At 42.6% G+C, this 14,315-nt stretch overlaps 1 protein-coding gene and 1 long non-coding RNA gene across 2 annotated transcripts in view; one reads left to right on the forward strand and one right to left on the reverse strand.

The window, feature by feature from the left end:
• LOC131278005 (uncharacterized) overlaps nucleotides 1-14,315 on the reverse strand; it is an 89,701-nt gene that overhangs the window by 47,582 nt on the left and 27,804 nt on the right. The window lies entirely within an intron of this gene.
• Nucleotides 7,832-14,315, forward strand: part of CYP19A1 (cytochrome P450 family 19 subfamily A member 1) — a 33,269-nt gene continuing 26,785 nt past the window's right edge. Inside the window, exons 1-2 of the mRNA XM_058294198.1 lie at nucleotides 7,832-8,397; nucleotides 13,392-13,542. Coding sequence (XP_058150181.1) covers nucleotides 8,253-8,397; nucleotides 13,392-13,542 — 296 coding nt within the window. The 5' untranslated portion in view covers nucleotides 7,832-8,252. The remainder of the gene's footprint in view (nucleotides 8,398-13,391; nucleotides 13,543-14,315) is intronic.

A 14,315-nucleotide genomic window follows, 5' to 3' on the forward strand; every position in this document is an offset into this window, starting at 1 on the left:
GAAAGACAAGCAACTCTACCGGTACACAGCTCTAGAAGTTTTGCTTCAGTGTCCTAAGTAGAGAGACTTCACTTCCTCAGCCAAGGCTCATGGAAGCTTGAGAAATGAACAAAAGTCATGGGACTGGTTAGTCACAGAGCTGAGACTTGGACTCAGTTGCTATGATTCCAAATTCTGTTCTTGTTGTGCTGTCATTTGTTTTGTTTTTTGTTTTTTTTTAACTTCTCAGGCTAGATGCCAACATTTGGCTGGAAAATCCATTTAACTTATCCCTTCTGGTGCCAGGCAATGTAGTAGGTCTTGTTATATTGAACTGAAAACCCAAGTGTTGGGAAAATCTTAAGAGAAACAACTGCTGCTGCTGGACTGGTACCTGGTTGAGCCCTTTCTCCTCCTCCATGAGTCAGGATCTACCTGCTGATAAGAGCATGGTTTGGGTGTGGGCAGCCTCTATATACAAAAGGCTCTGAGGAACCCAAATACTATCCTCACCTTCCTTTCTCATGGCCTGAAATGCCACCTTTAATGATTAAGAGTTAGAGACTACATTAGGGTAAGTATCAGGAGGACAAGAGGCACCAGAAGTGGAGTGAAGATGAAAGCAAAGGTAAAAGGGCACCACAGAAGCATCTCTAAGCCCCAGGCCTGCTGGTGGTTGGCCAGCAAGCTACTGAGAAGAGTTTCCACAAATATGCATTATGTACCTTCTGTGCCAGGTATCATGCTAGAACTGATGGGGCCTCAAAGATGAGTAAGAAAGTCCCAGTCCTGCTTGACACCCAAGAGCTCTTGAGTCTACACACTCATGTTACGTGTAGGTTTGGTGGTATGTGCACTTACCAGGAGAGAGAAATTTGCCTTTTATGCAGTGTCAGTAAATCTTTCCTGTGTGATTGGAATTCTAACAGTGGAGATCTCCCAGTGGTACCTCTTTGGGCTTTTCACTCAATTGACATATGTGGCTAGTCCCAGGGGCTGGGAATATAGGATGGACAAGACAATAGTCCTGAAAGTGTTCTAGACCAACCACAATGTTTATACCAACAGGTATAAACCCCCTGTTGGTTCCTATTCTTTCTCCTCTACTCCAGAACAAGGAATTTCCTTGACAGAGTATGGAAATTAGATCACAGAATGTGTACATGGTAAAGCTTTTCTACTTTAAGTGACAATTGAAAAGTGACCTTACTCCCCTGGATCTTACATAGTTTGCTCATTTGTAAAGGGAGAGAACTGTACTCTTAGAGTTTCTTTCCAGCTCTGATACTCTATCTCTTCAATTTAGAAGTTCATGTGCAGCTCTCCCTGTCATTCTAGAGAACTATGATCCTGGCTTCTAGCTCCTTCAGTGGAGTTTGCCTTACTGTCTTTCTCCCCTAGAAACAAAACTGAATATAGTGACTTGTTCAGACAAAGTCTTTAATAAATGTTTGTTAAATGAAACCTTCCAAGACTCTGATTTATATGTCACTGTCAGTCAAAAGCAAGACAGCCCAGGGCCCACGTCAAAGAGAAAAGGAAGAGGAATATTTATACCAAAAAGAAAAGTTGCAGGGAAGGCGAGGAGGAAGCAGACCTCTTCCATGTGGCCTGCGGGGCTGAACTGGACCAGCAGGGAAGACACAGAGGAGGAGGACTCAGCAGGTAGGACATTTGTGGGTCCACGAGGAGTCAGACTTTGAAACCCTTGCAGTCAAACCTTACGCAAAGAAGTTTTTAGCAGGGGATTGATGAGAGTTGAAAATCTGGCGGCAATGTGCAGAAAAGACTGCAAGGAAAAGTGTTAGGGGAGGGGCTTCTCAGATGATGGGGCTTCTCAGATGATCTTCTCAGAAGATACAAAGAATGCAAACTCAGGCAACAGGTTTGTAGTGGGCCTGTACAAAGTTCCCGGCATGACCCTGGAGTGGGATACAGTAGTGAAGGAGAAAAGACAAAGATCCCTGTTCTTGAGAGCTCACCTTCTAAAAGGAGAGGAAACCAAAGGAGGGATGTGACTTTCAATGTATTAATGCCCCATCCTAATCTATAGAGGATTTAAGGAAACTTATCAGAAGTACATCCCGCTCAGAAAGATAAATCTAAATGATTTTATCTTTTGTCCTGATGACATCCCTTCTTTAAATAATGCAGTGAAATCTGTGGCTGATCTCATAGACACTCAGAATCAGCCCAGGGCCTGGCACCAAAGCATGACTAGGCAAAGGAGGCAAACACTGAGGTACAAGTGTGTAGCCCCTTGAAGGTCCCTGGGCTTAATTCAGATACTGAGCAAAAGCTGCAAGTGGGCAAGAGTCTGCACTGGGCCCATGGAGAGATGTTTTGTTTGGTATCATGCCTAGTGTTCTGAGAGGACTGTACTCCATAATGTGCTACAAGTCCTTCCACTCCATCCCATATCCACATGTCACCTGCCCAGCCTTAGAACTGGAGACTGCCAAGAGGGTCGCAGGTACCGGGAATCCCCAATAGATTTTTCAAAAGTGGCTTTTTTTTTTTTTTGAGATACCAGGACCAGGGATTGAACCTGGGACCTCATATGCAGGAGACTGGTGCTCAACCACTGAGCCACACTGGCTCCCCTATGTTGGCTCTCTAGTCCATATGCTCATTTAGGAGACATTGGGAACTGAACCCAGGACCTCCCGTTTGGGAGGCAGGAGCTCAACTGCTTGAGCCACATCCGCTCCCTCACAAGAGGCTTTTGAAAACAAGTTTTGGAGAGCTCAAGGTAATTTTTGGCAAGAGTCTAGAAGGTGGATATGAATTTGCCTTCAACTGACCACTGGGCATATGTATGACCATAAACAGGGAAGAGGAAAAGGTTAAGGACTACTATAAAATTTAAGATATGGGCCAGCGGTAAAGGACGTTTAGGCAAACAGGGATAGGCTGCTTTTAGGGAATATCCCAGAACTTTGTGACCGCCCACGGTTAGGCCAGGTTGGGAAAGGGATATGGGTAGGGAAGGAAGCAGGGAAGGGTTAGTCAAACACACCAAGATTTTGAAGCAGAAAGACTGGGATAACGATATATAAGGAGGTTAGGGTGGGAAAGGAAGCTAGGAGGATGTCGATGGATTCGTTTTAGATGTAATAAGTGTGAAGTGATGGTGACATCTAAGTAGTGACAATTACTAGGCAGCTGGGGCTTCAGAGATGGTGTTAAAGAGCACAGGGCCGAGGAGGGAATGGGGGAGAGCACCCACACAGAGGTGAGAGTTGAAGACAGGAAAAGTATTAATAGGTTCTTGAAAGTATGAAGCAGGTAGGGCAAAGTGCTTAGGCTGGAGACATGTTCATGGTTTGAGGCCTGAAGGAGGAACAGGTCTACAGGACCAAGCTGGAACAATGGCAAAAAGGAACAGCAGGTCACAGTCGCCACAGGGGAAGAGACAGAGGAGGAGGAAGGGCCAGGAGGGCCCGATGCCATAGAGAGAGATGAACAAAGATGGACGGAAGAAAAGGTGTGGATTATTCCTTTAATAAATAGGAAGGTAACCTCTGAGAGACTGGTATCATTATGTGTTTGGGACAGAAGCCAGGTGTTAAGGGGGAATGAGTAGAAAGGAAATGAAACCAGTGGGCATGGACTGCTTGTTTGGAAGAAAAAGAGGAGAGACCAGAGATGTAGAAGGAAAACAAGGAGATGTGGCATCACAGAAATCTAAGAAGGGAAACAGGTGAGAGGAAGCAGAAAGTGTTGCGTCTCAGTTAATAGAATGGTCTTTCAAGCCAGACAGACTGGTGTTCACCTCCAACCTTCACCACCTGCTTCAACACTCCAAAACTGTTTTCTCATCTGTAAAATGTAGCTATAATAATATTGAACTTATTCCATAGGGTTGTTTGTGATGATTGAGTGACGAAAATGCATGCAAAGCACCTGGTAAACATTTCAGGTGCGTGAGACCAGTGCTACGGCCAACAGCTCTCACTCTCTTCAATGGACTGTTGACACTATATCCATATTGTTTGCTGCTCTTGTGAAACAACTGTTGTAATCTAATAATAAAAATTGCTCCTCAGAGATTTGTGCCTTTTGGACACACTCCTACCTACTTCCTGTCTACTAGTCATTATTGTAAATCCCAGCCATGCCACTTGGCTACAGTTGCTTCTCCTGGGTCTCCTTTTACCTTTCTGGCCACTCCTCTTCTGCCTTTTTTGTAAACTCATAAGGTTTATCCTCTACCTATCATTAAATGTTGGTGTCCCTCAAGATACCCTTCTCACTATGTTCAGTCTCCTTGGGTGATGTCTTTCATAGCCCAGGATTTCATTTCTACCTATATATCAATCAGTGACTGCCTTTAGCCCATACCTCCCTCTCAAGCCTCCTAACTGGTCTCCCTTCACTGCTCTATCACCACGCCCACCCACTGCCATTGTATTCTCACCACTCAGCCAGAGTGATTTCAATTTTCAAAACACAAATATGATTTTGTTGGCCCCTGCTTACAGTCCTTTAATGGTTTCTCCTTCCTCTTAGGATAAATTCCAGTATCTTTAATGCTTTCTACTACATAGGGTTTCCTCCACCGCCATCCCCAGCCTAGTCCTGCCCAGTACTGCCTCCTGCTCTCTCAGCCCTGGGTCACTGGCCTTCTTTCTGTTCCTTATTGATCCTTCTTTCTGTTTAGCGTCATGCTCCCCTCCCCAGCACAACCCCTCCTAGAAGTTCTCATTCACCTGGGGACCTGTACAATGTTTGTACACTCCCCTTCCAAGTCCATCTGTCACCTTCTTGGGGGCCAAGATCATATCTGTCCTGCTCTTAGCAGCAGCCCCGGGGGAGCAGGCCCTGTGGGGACCCAGATCAGAGGGTGACAGCAGGGAGAACCAAGGTGGCTGGGTCATGCTTCTCTGGGAGTAGGAGCATAAAAGGGGTGGAGCACGTATACAGGAGGAAGTGGGGATGGGCAGGGTCAACACCCAGAGCCGAGTCCCTCTTTCTGCTGAACAGGTTGCCCCCATACTGCTGCAAGGTCGGCTCAGGCCAGGCCTATACCAAGGCATCTGGGAGTCCCTCCTGGCACAGGTGTCAGATAATCCATCCTCTGTTGGGCCCAGGGTGTGTCCTGACCCCAAGGTCCCAGACTTTGCTAGAGCTCATGGTTGCCATCTTCAGACTCCTGCTGCTGCCCTGACTCAGGGTGAGGACTTTGGGGAAGGGGCTGGCATGTTTTGCCAAGATCAGCAGACCATTAAGTGAAGTTGTTAAGACACCTGAGACTCCACTCCAGGAAACTCCACACCCCGGGAACACAGGCCTCAGCTCTGGCCCGGGCTTATCAGGTGGTCAGAGTACCCAGTACATCATGGGATGCCTGAGCGAGTGGGAGAACATACTGCAAATTACTGTAACAGAACCCAAAGAAGGAACCCTCAAAGGGCAGAGGAGACGTAGGCACCTCAGATGGCCCTTAAAGGTATGTAGAACTTGTGGACAGAAGAACATGTGTATGTATATGTGTATGGGGGGGTCCCTAGAAGAGGGGTCGAATAAGCCACCTCTATGATGTTCTAGGTCCTTTGTTCCTGTACTGTCATTCACAGGCCTCTTCTCAACCTGCGTGTGTGGCCCATCAGAATGTTCTACTGAGCAAGGAAAACAGTTCATGAGGAGGAGAGATCGCAAAGGACATTGCCAGCTCTGGAATTTGGCAGTTCTGAAGCTTAATCCTTTAAAGAGAGTTGTTCTGAATTGGCTGGGCATGAAAATAAATGACCAAAAAAGTCCCTGACTGTAGGGACTAGATGAATCCCCTAATTGGCAGCAAAATGGCATGATTCAGAGCACAGGCTCTGGAGACAGACTACCTAGGCTCCAATCCCAGCTCTGCCACAAGCTACTTAACCTCCCTATGCCTCAGCTGCCCAGTCCATAAGATGGGGGATAATCATTTTTTTGTGTGTGAGGAAGAATGGCTCAATATTTGTAAAGTGCTTGGAACAATGACTGACATACAGTGTTAAAAAAAATTTTCACCCTTTTGGGTTTTTCAAAGGTGTTCTTTATGACATACTTGTGAGGAAGACGAGGAACCAGGCTTCTTAGCCCCATTAAACACTTAGATATATACACAGTCCTCACTTTGCATGGTAGTACAAGACCATAAAAATGACCACGCAAGCTGAAACTGTACAAAGCAATCTTAAAAATCAACGAGAAAAATTGCAATTGTTCCATGACCTTCAAAAATTGTTGTCAAAGTCTTTAAAACTCTCTTGCTGTAGGTAATAAGTATGTAGAGAAATGGGAAAAAAAATTCCCTTATCCCTACTTAACATGAGTAGTTTGAACAGGCCTTGCCTCCTCCTCTTCATATTGCTTATGAAACAGAGGGAGCGTCGTGTCAATATCTTGTTGAACTGTTGTACCCCTTCCTAAATCTGGATTTTATCCTTTGTATTTTCTAACTTTTATCCTTTCATCTAACTTTTAACATTTTATCCTTTGTATTTTCAAAGCTGTGAAATATCTTTGAGGTCTTTTAATGTGACATTTTTTGCTAGCCACACTTGCCCTGGGACATCTTCATCCTTTATTACACAGCCACTTTTCTCATTTATGTTTTTAAAATGGGTTCAGATTTCATCAATATGTAATAAATAGAAACCTCAAGGGTCCTGGCAGTCAGAGAAACTCACGAAGACTCAGAATGATGTAACATTCCACTCTCCACTCTGGAAATTAAAATTCTAAAAATTTCAACCTGTTCAAAAAAGCTTCTCATTAACAAAGGAACCAAAGGATAAGAGACATAACTTTTCAGTCTCAACATACAAACATGCCTTGCGTGCATGTGTTGATAATTATTTAAATGGTGAAATAATAGAATGAATCATCAAAATAATAAAACTGCATGAATTCAACTGCATTGTTAAATTTCTGTAGTTGTCTGGAGACAGTCTTTGATTGGATTTCTAAGATCTCATATAGATCCTGGGAGATATATATCATATACTCTTTAAGAATCCAGTGAAAGTTACGGCATCTCTCTCCCCAAAAATGTTCTTAAGCAGATACAATGTTTTCTACAGAGTTTTAGGGTGTTCACAGAGTCCTGAAACACAATCACAGGCCCTAGAACTTCATTACTAGGTAACATCCAGCCAAAGTATATTTCAGAGCTACTGAAAGTCCCTGAAATGTAGGGCACTATCTAAGGGCAGACAACCTTGGAGCACATCATCTGCTCCTGGGAAATACATTTAATGGTGGCTCCTTCCTCGGTATACAAAGCTATTCAACTTAACCCTCATCAGCTACAAACTACCATCTCTGAAACTCTCTTCTGAGAGCACTGATACAAAATCCGAAGGAAAAGGCAAATTCAAACACTGTTGAATAATACAACAGAATCAGCACATCGAACTGAAAACTGACTGCCTTCCCCAGGAGGCTAGTTGCTGTTGGCATCTGACCCTTTTGCTGGTTGGCATTCTACTCTGCCTGTCCTTTCTTCCTTCCTTCCCTTTCTCTTTCTTTCTTTCTCCTCTCCCTTTAATCTTTCCCTCCCATTCTTTTCCCATAATCTCTGACACTGGCCCATGGACAGGACTTAACCCATCTGGTGGTACAAGAGATTTTAGATCCTCATTAAAGCTGATAAAGACTGTCCTCCCTGAGTCTAAATGAATTCAACAGACAACCTAATGGGAGGATCTGAGAACACCTCAGCAAAATCCAAGAAACATCTTCTTGCTGTAGAATTTTACTCTTCAGGGGAAGTCATTTTGAGCAAGGAAAGGAGTTTGGGGATTGTTCTATTTTTTCTTTCTTTTTTAAAAATTGACTTGGCTTCAAGAGAAGAAGACAGCTTAAACAAAAACCTCTGGTGAAGTCACGAAATGATTCCACCTTTGGAATGAGCTTCATTTTCTTGTATTTTGGCAAAAAAATTGGCTCTCAATTGGGAACCCACGTCACTCTACCCACTCAAGGGCAAAATGATAAGGTACTATCAAACCAAGTGTCTAAATGAACCTGAGACTCTATCAAGGTCAGAAATGCTGTGCTTCAAGCGAAAGCCCTCTCTTGTGCTTGCTTGTTTTGACTTGTAACCACAAATTTGTCTTGTCTAAGTGTCCAATCACATTATAAAGCAAAGTGTGGATGGTACAGTACAGCATCCTCGGAAGCAGCAGTACTTATAGGTGGAACTTTCAGGGGATTCTCTAAATTTTTCTGCCCCTTTGATTTCCACAGGACTTTAAATTGCTTTCCCAGAAGCCAAAGAAAGTGCGATGATTTTGGAAATGCTGAACCCAATGCATTACAACATCACCAGCATGGTGCCTGAAGTCATGCCTGTGGCGACCATGCCAATCCTGCTGCTGACTGGCTTTCTCCTCTTGGTTTGGAATTATGAAGACACATCCTCCATACCAGGTAAATACATCATTTACTTCTATCTGAGGAGACTGCTTACTTGGGATTTTGGTCCACAGGGGTAAAGGAAATTTGAAAAAAAGAAAAAATGGAAGTGGGGGGAGATGTATAAAGATCAGGGACATGTTAGCAAGCTAGGATTCAGGTGCAAAGACCTCTTACGGTGATTATGTGCACATTTTTTATTAGAGCATTTAAAAAATAGCCTAGCTAATACTTTCCCGTCTGCACTTTCCTTTGGTAAAGTAGATTTGGCACACATATCCTTTAAAACAAGCTTGAGATGGGGTGGAGCAAGGTAAAATTATATTTTAGGATTTTTTTTTTAAGGATTCCAGTTTTCACTTTGAAGGTGAAAATATCTCTGGAATGCCTTCTATACTCCTGTCCTCCCTCCCCCTTCTTCACCCTTGCTCTCTCCCTTTCTTGTACTTATCCCTTTTCTTTGCCCTTCTCTTTGTTTTCTGTATTCTTTGGAATGTGGTGATGGTGTAGCCACCAAAAGATTTGGAAGGGACCTAGGCAGCAGAAGAATGAAGAGCACTATAAATTCTGATAAAACTCTGATGGATCTCTCCTCCTCCTAGAGGGCTCCCAAGTTAAGGTCAATGAATGGAGGAGGTTGTGGGAAGGACCGAGGGATGGGGTGTCTTTTCCTCCTCTCCTCTGTTTCAGGCTCAGGTGCTAGAGTTCAATCTATCTGCATTATCAGGAAATTGCAAGGAGAGAAAGTTAAGCATTGCCCATCCTGTAAGCCAGAGGCTCTCAAACTTGTAGTATAAGAAACAGAGAGGATATAGTCAAAATAGCAAATTCCTAGGCCCTGTCCCAGACTTACAGACTCAGACTCTCCAGGCTTGAGACCTGGAAACATATACTTTTACCAAGTTCTCCCAGATGTTTGTGCTCCTGGTGGTGGTGGTGTGTGAGGCAAGAATGAGAACTAGCGCTCCTGAAGCTCTGCAGGAGCCTGGGTGCTAACTCGCTCTGCCCACTACTTCTAGGCCAGGACCTCATGCCATCACACCCTGACAGGTGGATCCCACAGTGCAGTGAGTGGCTCACTCTCAGACTGACTCTCAGGGTTGGTATTTTTTTTAAATCTCCCCTGGTGATTTTTCATGAGTGGCCAGGGTTGAAAGCCACTGAGATGAGCCTAATTCCTTCACTTGATACAAAGGGAAACTGAGACACAGAGAGGTAGTCTGCCTTGCCCAAAGTGTTACAGACACCATGGGGTTCAAACTCCTCATTTTGCAGGTAAGGGGTGAAAGCTCAGAGAAGGGAAGGGGCTTATCAGCTACCCAGCTGGAAGGAAGGCAGGAGTGCAGGGCTCAGCCAGCTTCTAGTTTCATCCTTTCCCTTTGAAAATGTTAGGTCTGATCAGAGCCTCTAGTAATAGACCGTGGCCCCTGCTGGGGCTGGGAAGATGAGGAAATTGGCCTGGTTAGGGTAGTCCTTGCTGAGCTTATTTCTGAACTCCCTCTGCCAACTCCCTTGCATCATTGCCTCTCCAGGTTCCTGGTTTTATAGGTTTGGGGGAAGCGCAGGATCACAGAAGACCTGAAAGGAGTTAAAAGGAGATAATGATTAAAAGTAGTTTACAATTTATAAAAAGTTCACACCCATTTTTCTCTTGTGATCATCATAGCAACCTGCTGAGGTCGGTGTGTTTACACCTATTTCGTAGATGAATCTGAGACTCAGAGAGGGGAGATGTCACACTGCTAGGAAATGACAAAACTGGGATGCAGACCTAAACTTCTTAAACCCTCTGTACGAGGTTTTTTGGGGGGGGAATGAGGAAAGATTAAAGAGATATGGTTTCTGTCCTGGGGGGAAATTACATGAGAGTGGCAAAGACAGGCAGGGGCACACACAGGCAGACGGGTTAGTGCCAGGAGGAGTAGTGGGAGTGTGGGGGAAGTGAAGAGTCATTCTTTTTTGGGGGTCCTTGTGAGCTTCAGTTCTGGAAAACTGCACTAAATTCACTGATTTCATGGCACCTAGCAGCCCCCCTTCCTGGAGAACACACAGTCAGCCCAATCTTGAACACAGGTCCTCTCTCTCCAGACCCCACACTCAGCCCTGGACCCCACATCTCCAGAGGAGAGCTCTGGGAAAAAGACGTGGCAACACATTTCACTCCCCCCACCCTTTTGTTTTTCATTAAGAAAATATTTTCCAAAAACAGTGCACAGAGTAACAATGAATAAGTCAACACCGTCCAGCATCCTGGAAGTTCCTTGTGTGCCTTTTCAATGACACCCTCACCCTCTCCCCCGAGGTAAATACTTGCTTGGATTTTGTGACAATCACTTTCTTGCTTTTTTATAGTTTTGGCATCCCCAAACAACACAGTTTAATTTTACCTGGTTTTAAATATTTTTAGCAATTGACCCATACATTATTAATCCTTCTCTCTTGCTTCTTTTTCCTTGGTATTGTGTTTGTAAGAGTCATCCCCTTTGTGGCATGCAGCCGGAGTTTCTTCATTTTCATTGCCACATGGTATTGGTTATATGAATACCTTCTCTTAGCTCATGGTTTAGGAATCAATTCTACTGTCAATGGACAGTAGAATTTCCAGTGTGGGGCTACTGTGAACAGCACTGCTACAAGAAATGCCACCAGGAGCATCCCCTCGTGCCCACATGCGGGGCTTCGCTAAGGTTTATTCCTGGGAGTGGAACGCAACAGCTTCTTGATTAGGACAGCTGGGGAGAGGTCCCAGCTGTTGGCTTCAAGGAGACTGTCTCTGCACAAAAATGCAGTGAGGTAGTTACTGCTTCTCTTCAGGTGTGAAAAAGGCTCCTGCAATCACTGCATGCCTAGATAAGTACTACCAAATCTCCTGAGAAGCAGAGAGTAATTTAAGGTGGATGCAACCAAAACATTTCCCTCATATTCTACCGAAGTTTTTCCTTTCCTAGAACATTGTTCTCCCTAAGCAGTGGAATACACATAAGTGAAAACACCACATTGTGTTATAATTATTTGATTTTGTAAATGTTTCACATATTCTCCTTCTCTCCTGACCTGTGTCTCTGATGGGTCTCCAAGTTATACTCAACATATGGTTTCCCATCCCTAACTTGGAGCCAGTGTCTATACCTAGTAGGGTCTCAGTAAATGTTTGCTGGATGAATTAAGGGGACATACAATTGATCACTCAGGACCCAAAACTCTGATTCTCTTCTGGTTAGAACTCTCAGGTTCTCAACCCAAGCACAGAGTAGATCACAGTTGCCCTTTTTCAGAAGCTACAGCTCTCCACTGTTGTATTTAAAAGGGAATGTTGGTTCTCAAGTGTTAAGACTTTCTACGTGGCAACAAACTTATAGGTAAAAGATGAAAAGTGTAGCCTTTCATTTGTATGTCTTTGTTTCTCATGGGCCTGGCATAGTAAGTTACTGTTCATTGACTGAGTTTATTTCCAATAGCCAGATGTTAGACGTGGCTATTGTAGACTAATTGTATATTACATGTTTTCCCATTTTTATCAAAATATAAATACCACCTAAAACACCCTAATAAAGAATGGCATTTAAAACCTCGTCACTTCTATTATATGTGCATGTCTAATTTTTAAAAATTCATTCAGGGAACATTTATTGAGCACTTACAATGTGCTAAGCTGTAAATACCCAGAAAAGTATTTGTTTATTATGCAAAGTATTTCATTATTACGGATATTTGAATTGATCAGAGGGCAGTATATCTGTTGACATTTTAAAGACATATATAAGCAACAAAATCTGCTTATTTAAACAAAATCTTCTTGTTTAAATCTAAGAACTTAATGAGATTGTTTTAATGTAATGACAGTCCTCTGTTTTAAAATATAGTGCGATGAGAATAATCATAAGACTAAAAGCCTTTTGATAGTGTTTTGGTTCTATAGCTATTAACAAAAACCTTTAAAGGAAAAAACAAAACAAAACAGTCTCATTCACATTAATCCAGCTTTTTGCAAAAGTAAGGACCAAACATTATTTGTTGAATTTGGAAGTAATCATCCAATTTAGATGATTCAGGCAAAAGCTCAGATCTACTAGATTATAACACAACCCTTGCCTGCAGAGTGAGCACGTTTTGGCTTTAGAGCTATTTCACTGACAAAATGGAATCAAGGGAGAAAGATTTAGAAAACCTACTCTACAATGAAACTCCTAAAACCATTCTAAAAAGTTTTTATCTAACTCTTCACCACTACCAGTAAAACCAAGCTACCATGTTTGGTCTCTGATACAAGCAGCATCAAATTCCCCAGTTGTTCTTTGGATTAATGTTCTTTACTATTCTGCCATCATCTACCTAAGCAAGGATACAGAGTATTTGGTCACTGCTCTTGAGTAAACAACAATCACTGGACTTTGATTTAGAAAATTGACTCATTAGACTCATTGTCTAATTCCTCAGTTCTTAGTTTTATTTTGCCTAATGTGATTTGGCTTAAAATTCTTTTCTTATATTGAGTCAATTTTGAGGGAGAAAAAGATAAGGGAGTTCTTTGTTTGGACCTTACCTTTGCAGACCTTGTTTTTCCCAGTTAAAAGGATTATGCCCAAACCACAATTCACTTCTAACCCACTCGTTCCACCAATTGGGCTATAACCAGGCAGTCAAGCAGATTTGTCAGCATGTCACTTGTCCTGGTTTCCATGCTTGTTATCAAACAGACTGAATGATCTTCACACAATTTAACATGTCAAGGAATTAGGAGATGTATACAGTAATTCATTCAGACTAAGATGATTAAGACCAAATTGAACTAGTTGCAGTACAGATACTGAAAGATCTTGAAATGGTGGAGGGGGTAAAGAGCCTTATGTAAAGCCTGCTTTTTAAATAATTTTTTAAGGGATTCAAAAATATACATCAGAAGATGTAAAAGAACATTTTGTTATGAAAGAACAAGAAGAATATTTACAAAAAGAAGTTGCTACTTTTGTGTTGCTAGAACGCTGATTGTGCTATGATGATTTTCCTAGGTCCTGGCTATTGTATGGGCATTGGCCCCCTCATTTCACACGGCAGATTCCTGTGGATGGGGATTGGCAGTGCCTGCAACTACTACAACAAGATGTATGGAGAGTTCATGAGAGTCTGGATAGGTGGAGAGGAAACACTCATTATTAGCAAGTAAGTCTGTTAATAATCTGAGATATAAAATTTTTATTTTGAGGCTGGGCTTCTTCCTATTTAAAAAAAAACACGATTTATTTTGATATATTGATATAGTTCCTTATGCTGTGATTTTACATCTGAAATGAAGGTGAGGATTCTCAGCTCAAATTGTAACCCTGAAGACAAGAGGAATAATTGGGCTTTGCTTGAGGCCAGAGATACACAGACAGTGAACTCTAGAAAGATGGAAATTATGCAAAGAATGTCTAGGCAGGGAACGCAGAGGCTTAGAATCCAGGTGATTTGCTTTTGACAAAATGTACTTTAGGAAGAGGTGATAATCTTTTCTGGTTTCCTAACATTTGGGTCTTATCTCTACAAATAAGTATTTTAAAAGGTCTAGCCTGAGACAAAGAAACCAATTTGCTAATATGTTTCTAATGCCAGGCTGCCGAGTACCTATGGATGGGGAGACAGTAGAAAAAGAAGTCATTCATATATCGTGGTTACTGGCTGAGGGATCCTAAGTCAGGAACAAAATTGCCTACTTTTAAAAAACATTATCTCCACCCCCCTCCTTTACTTTTTTATATTTTCTGGATTACTTTAGCAGAGTGAATTCACTCTAAGGTTAACCAAATATGCATCATCTTACTGTGACGAACTAGTTTTCTTGCTAATTGACCAGAGATAATGAAGATTGCAAATGGCCTATTTCAGTAGCCTTCAGATATCTTTACTAAACTTTTAGCAAAGCTGTCTGCCAATACTCTCATTAATGGGTTTTT

This window comes from Dasypus novemcinctus, chromosome 3 (assembly GCF_030445035.2).
Source record: "Dasypus novemcinctus isolate mDasNov1 chromosome 3, mDasNov1.1.hap2, whole genome shotgun sequence".
NCBI lineage: Eukaryota > Metazoa > Chordata > Mammalia > Cingulata > Dasypodidae > Dasypus > Dasypus novemcinctus.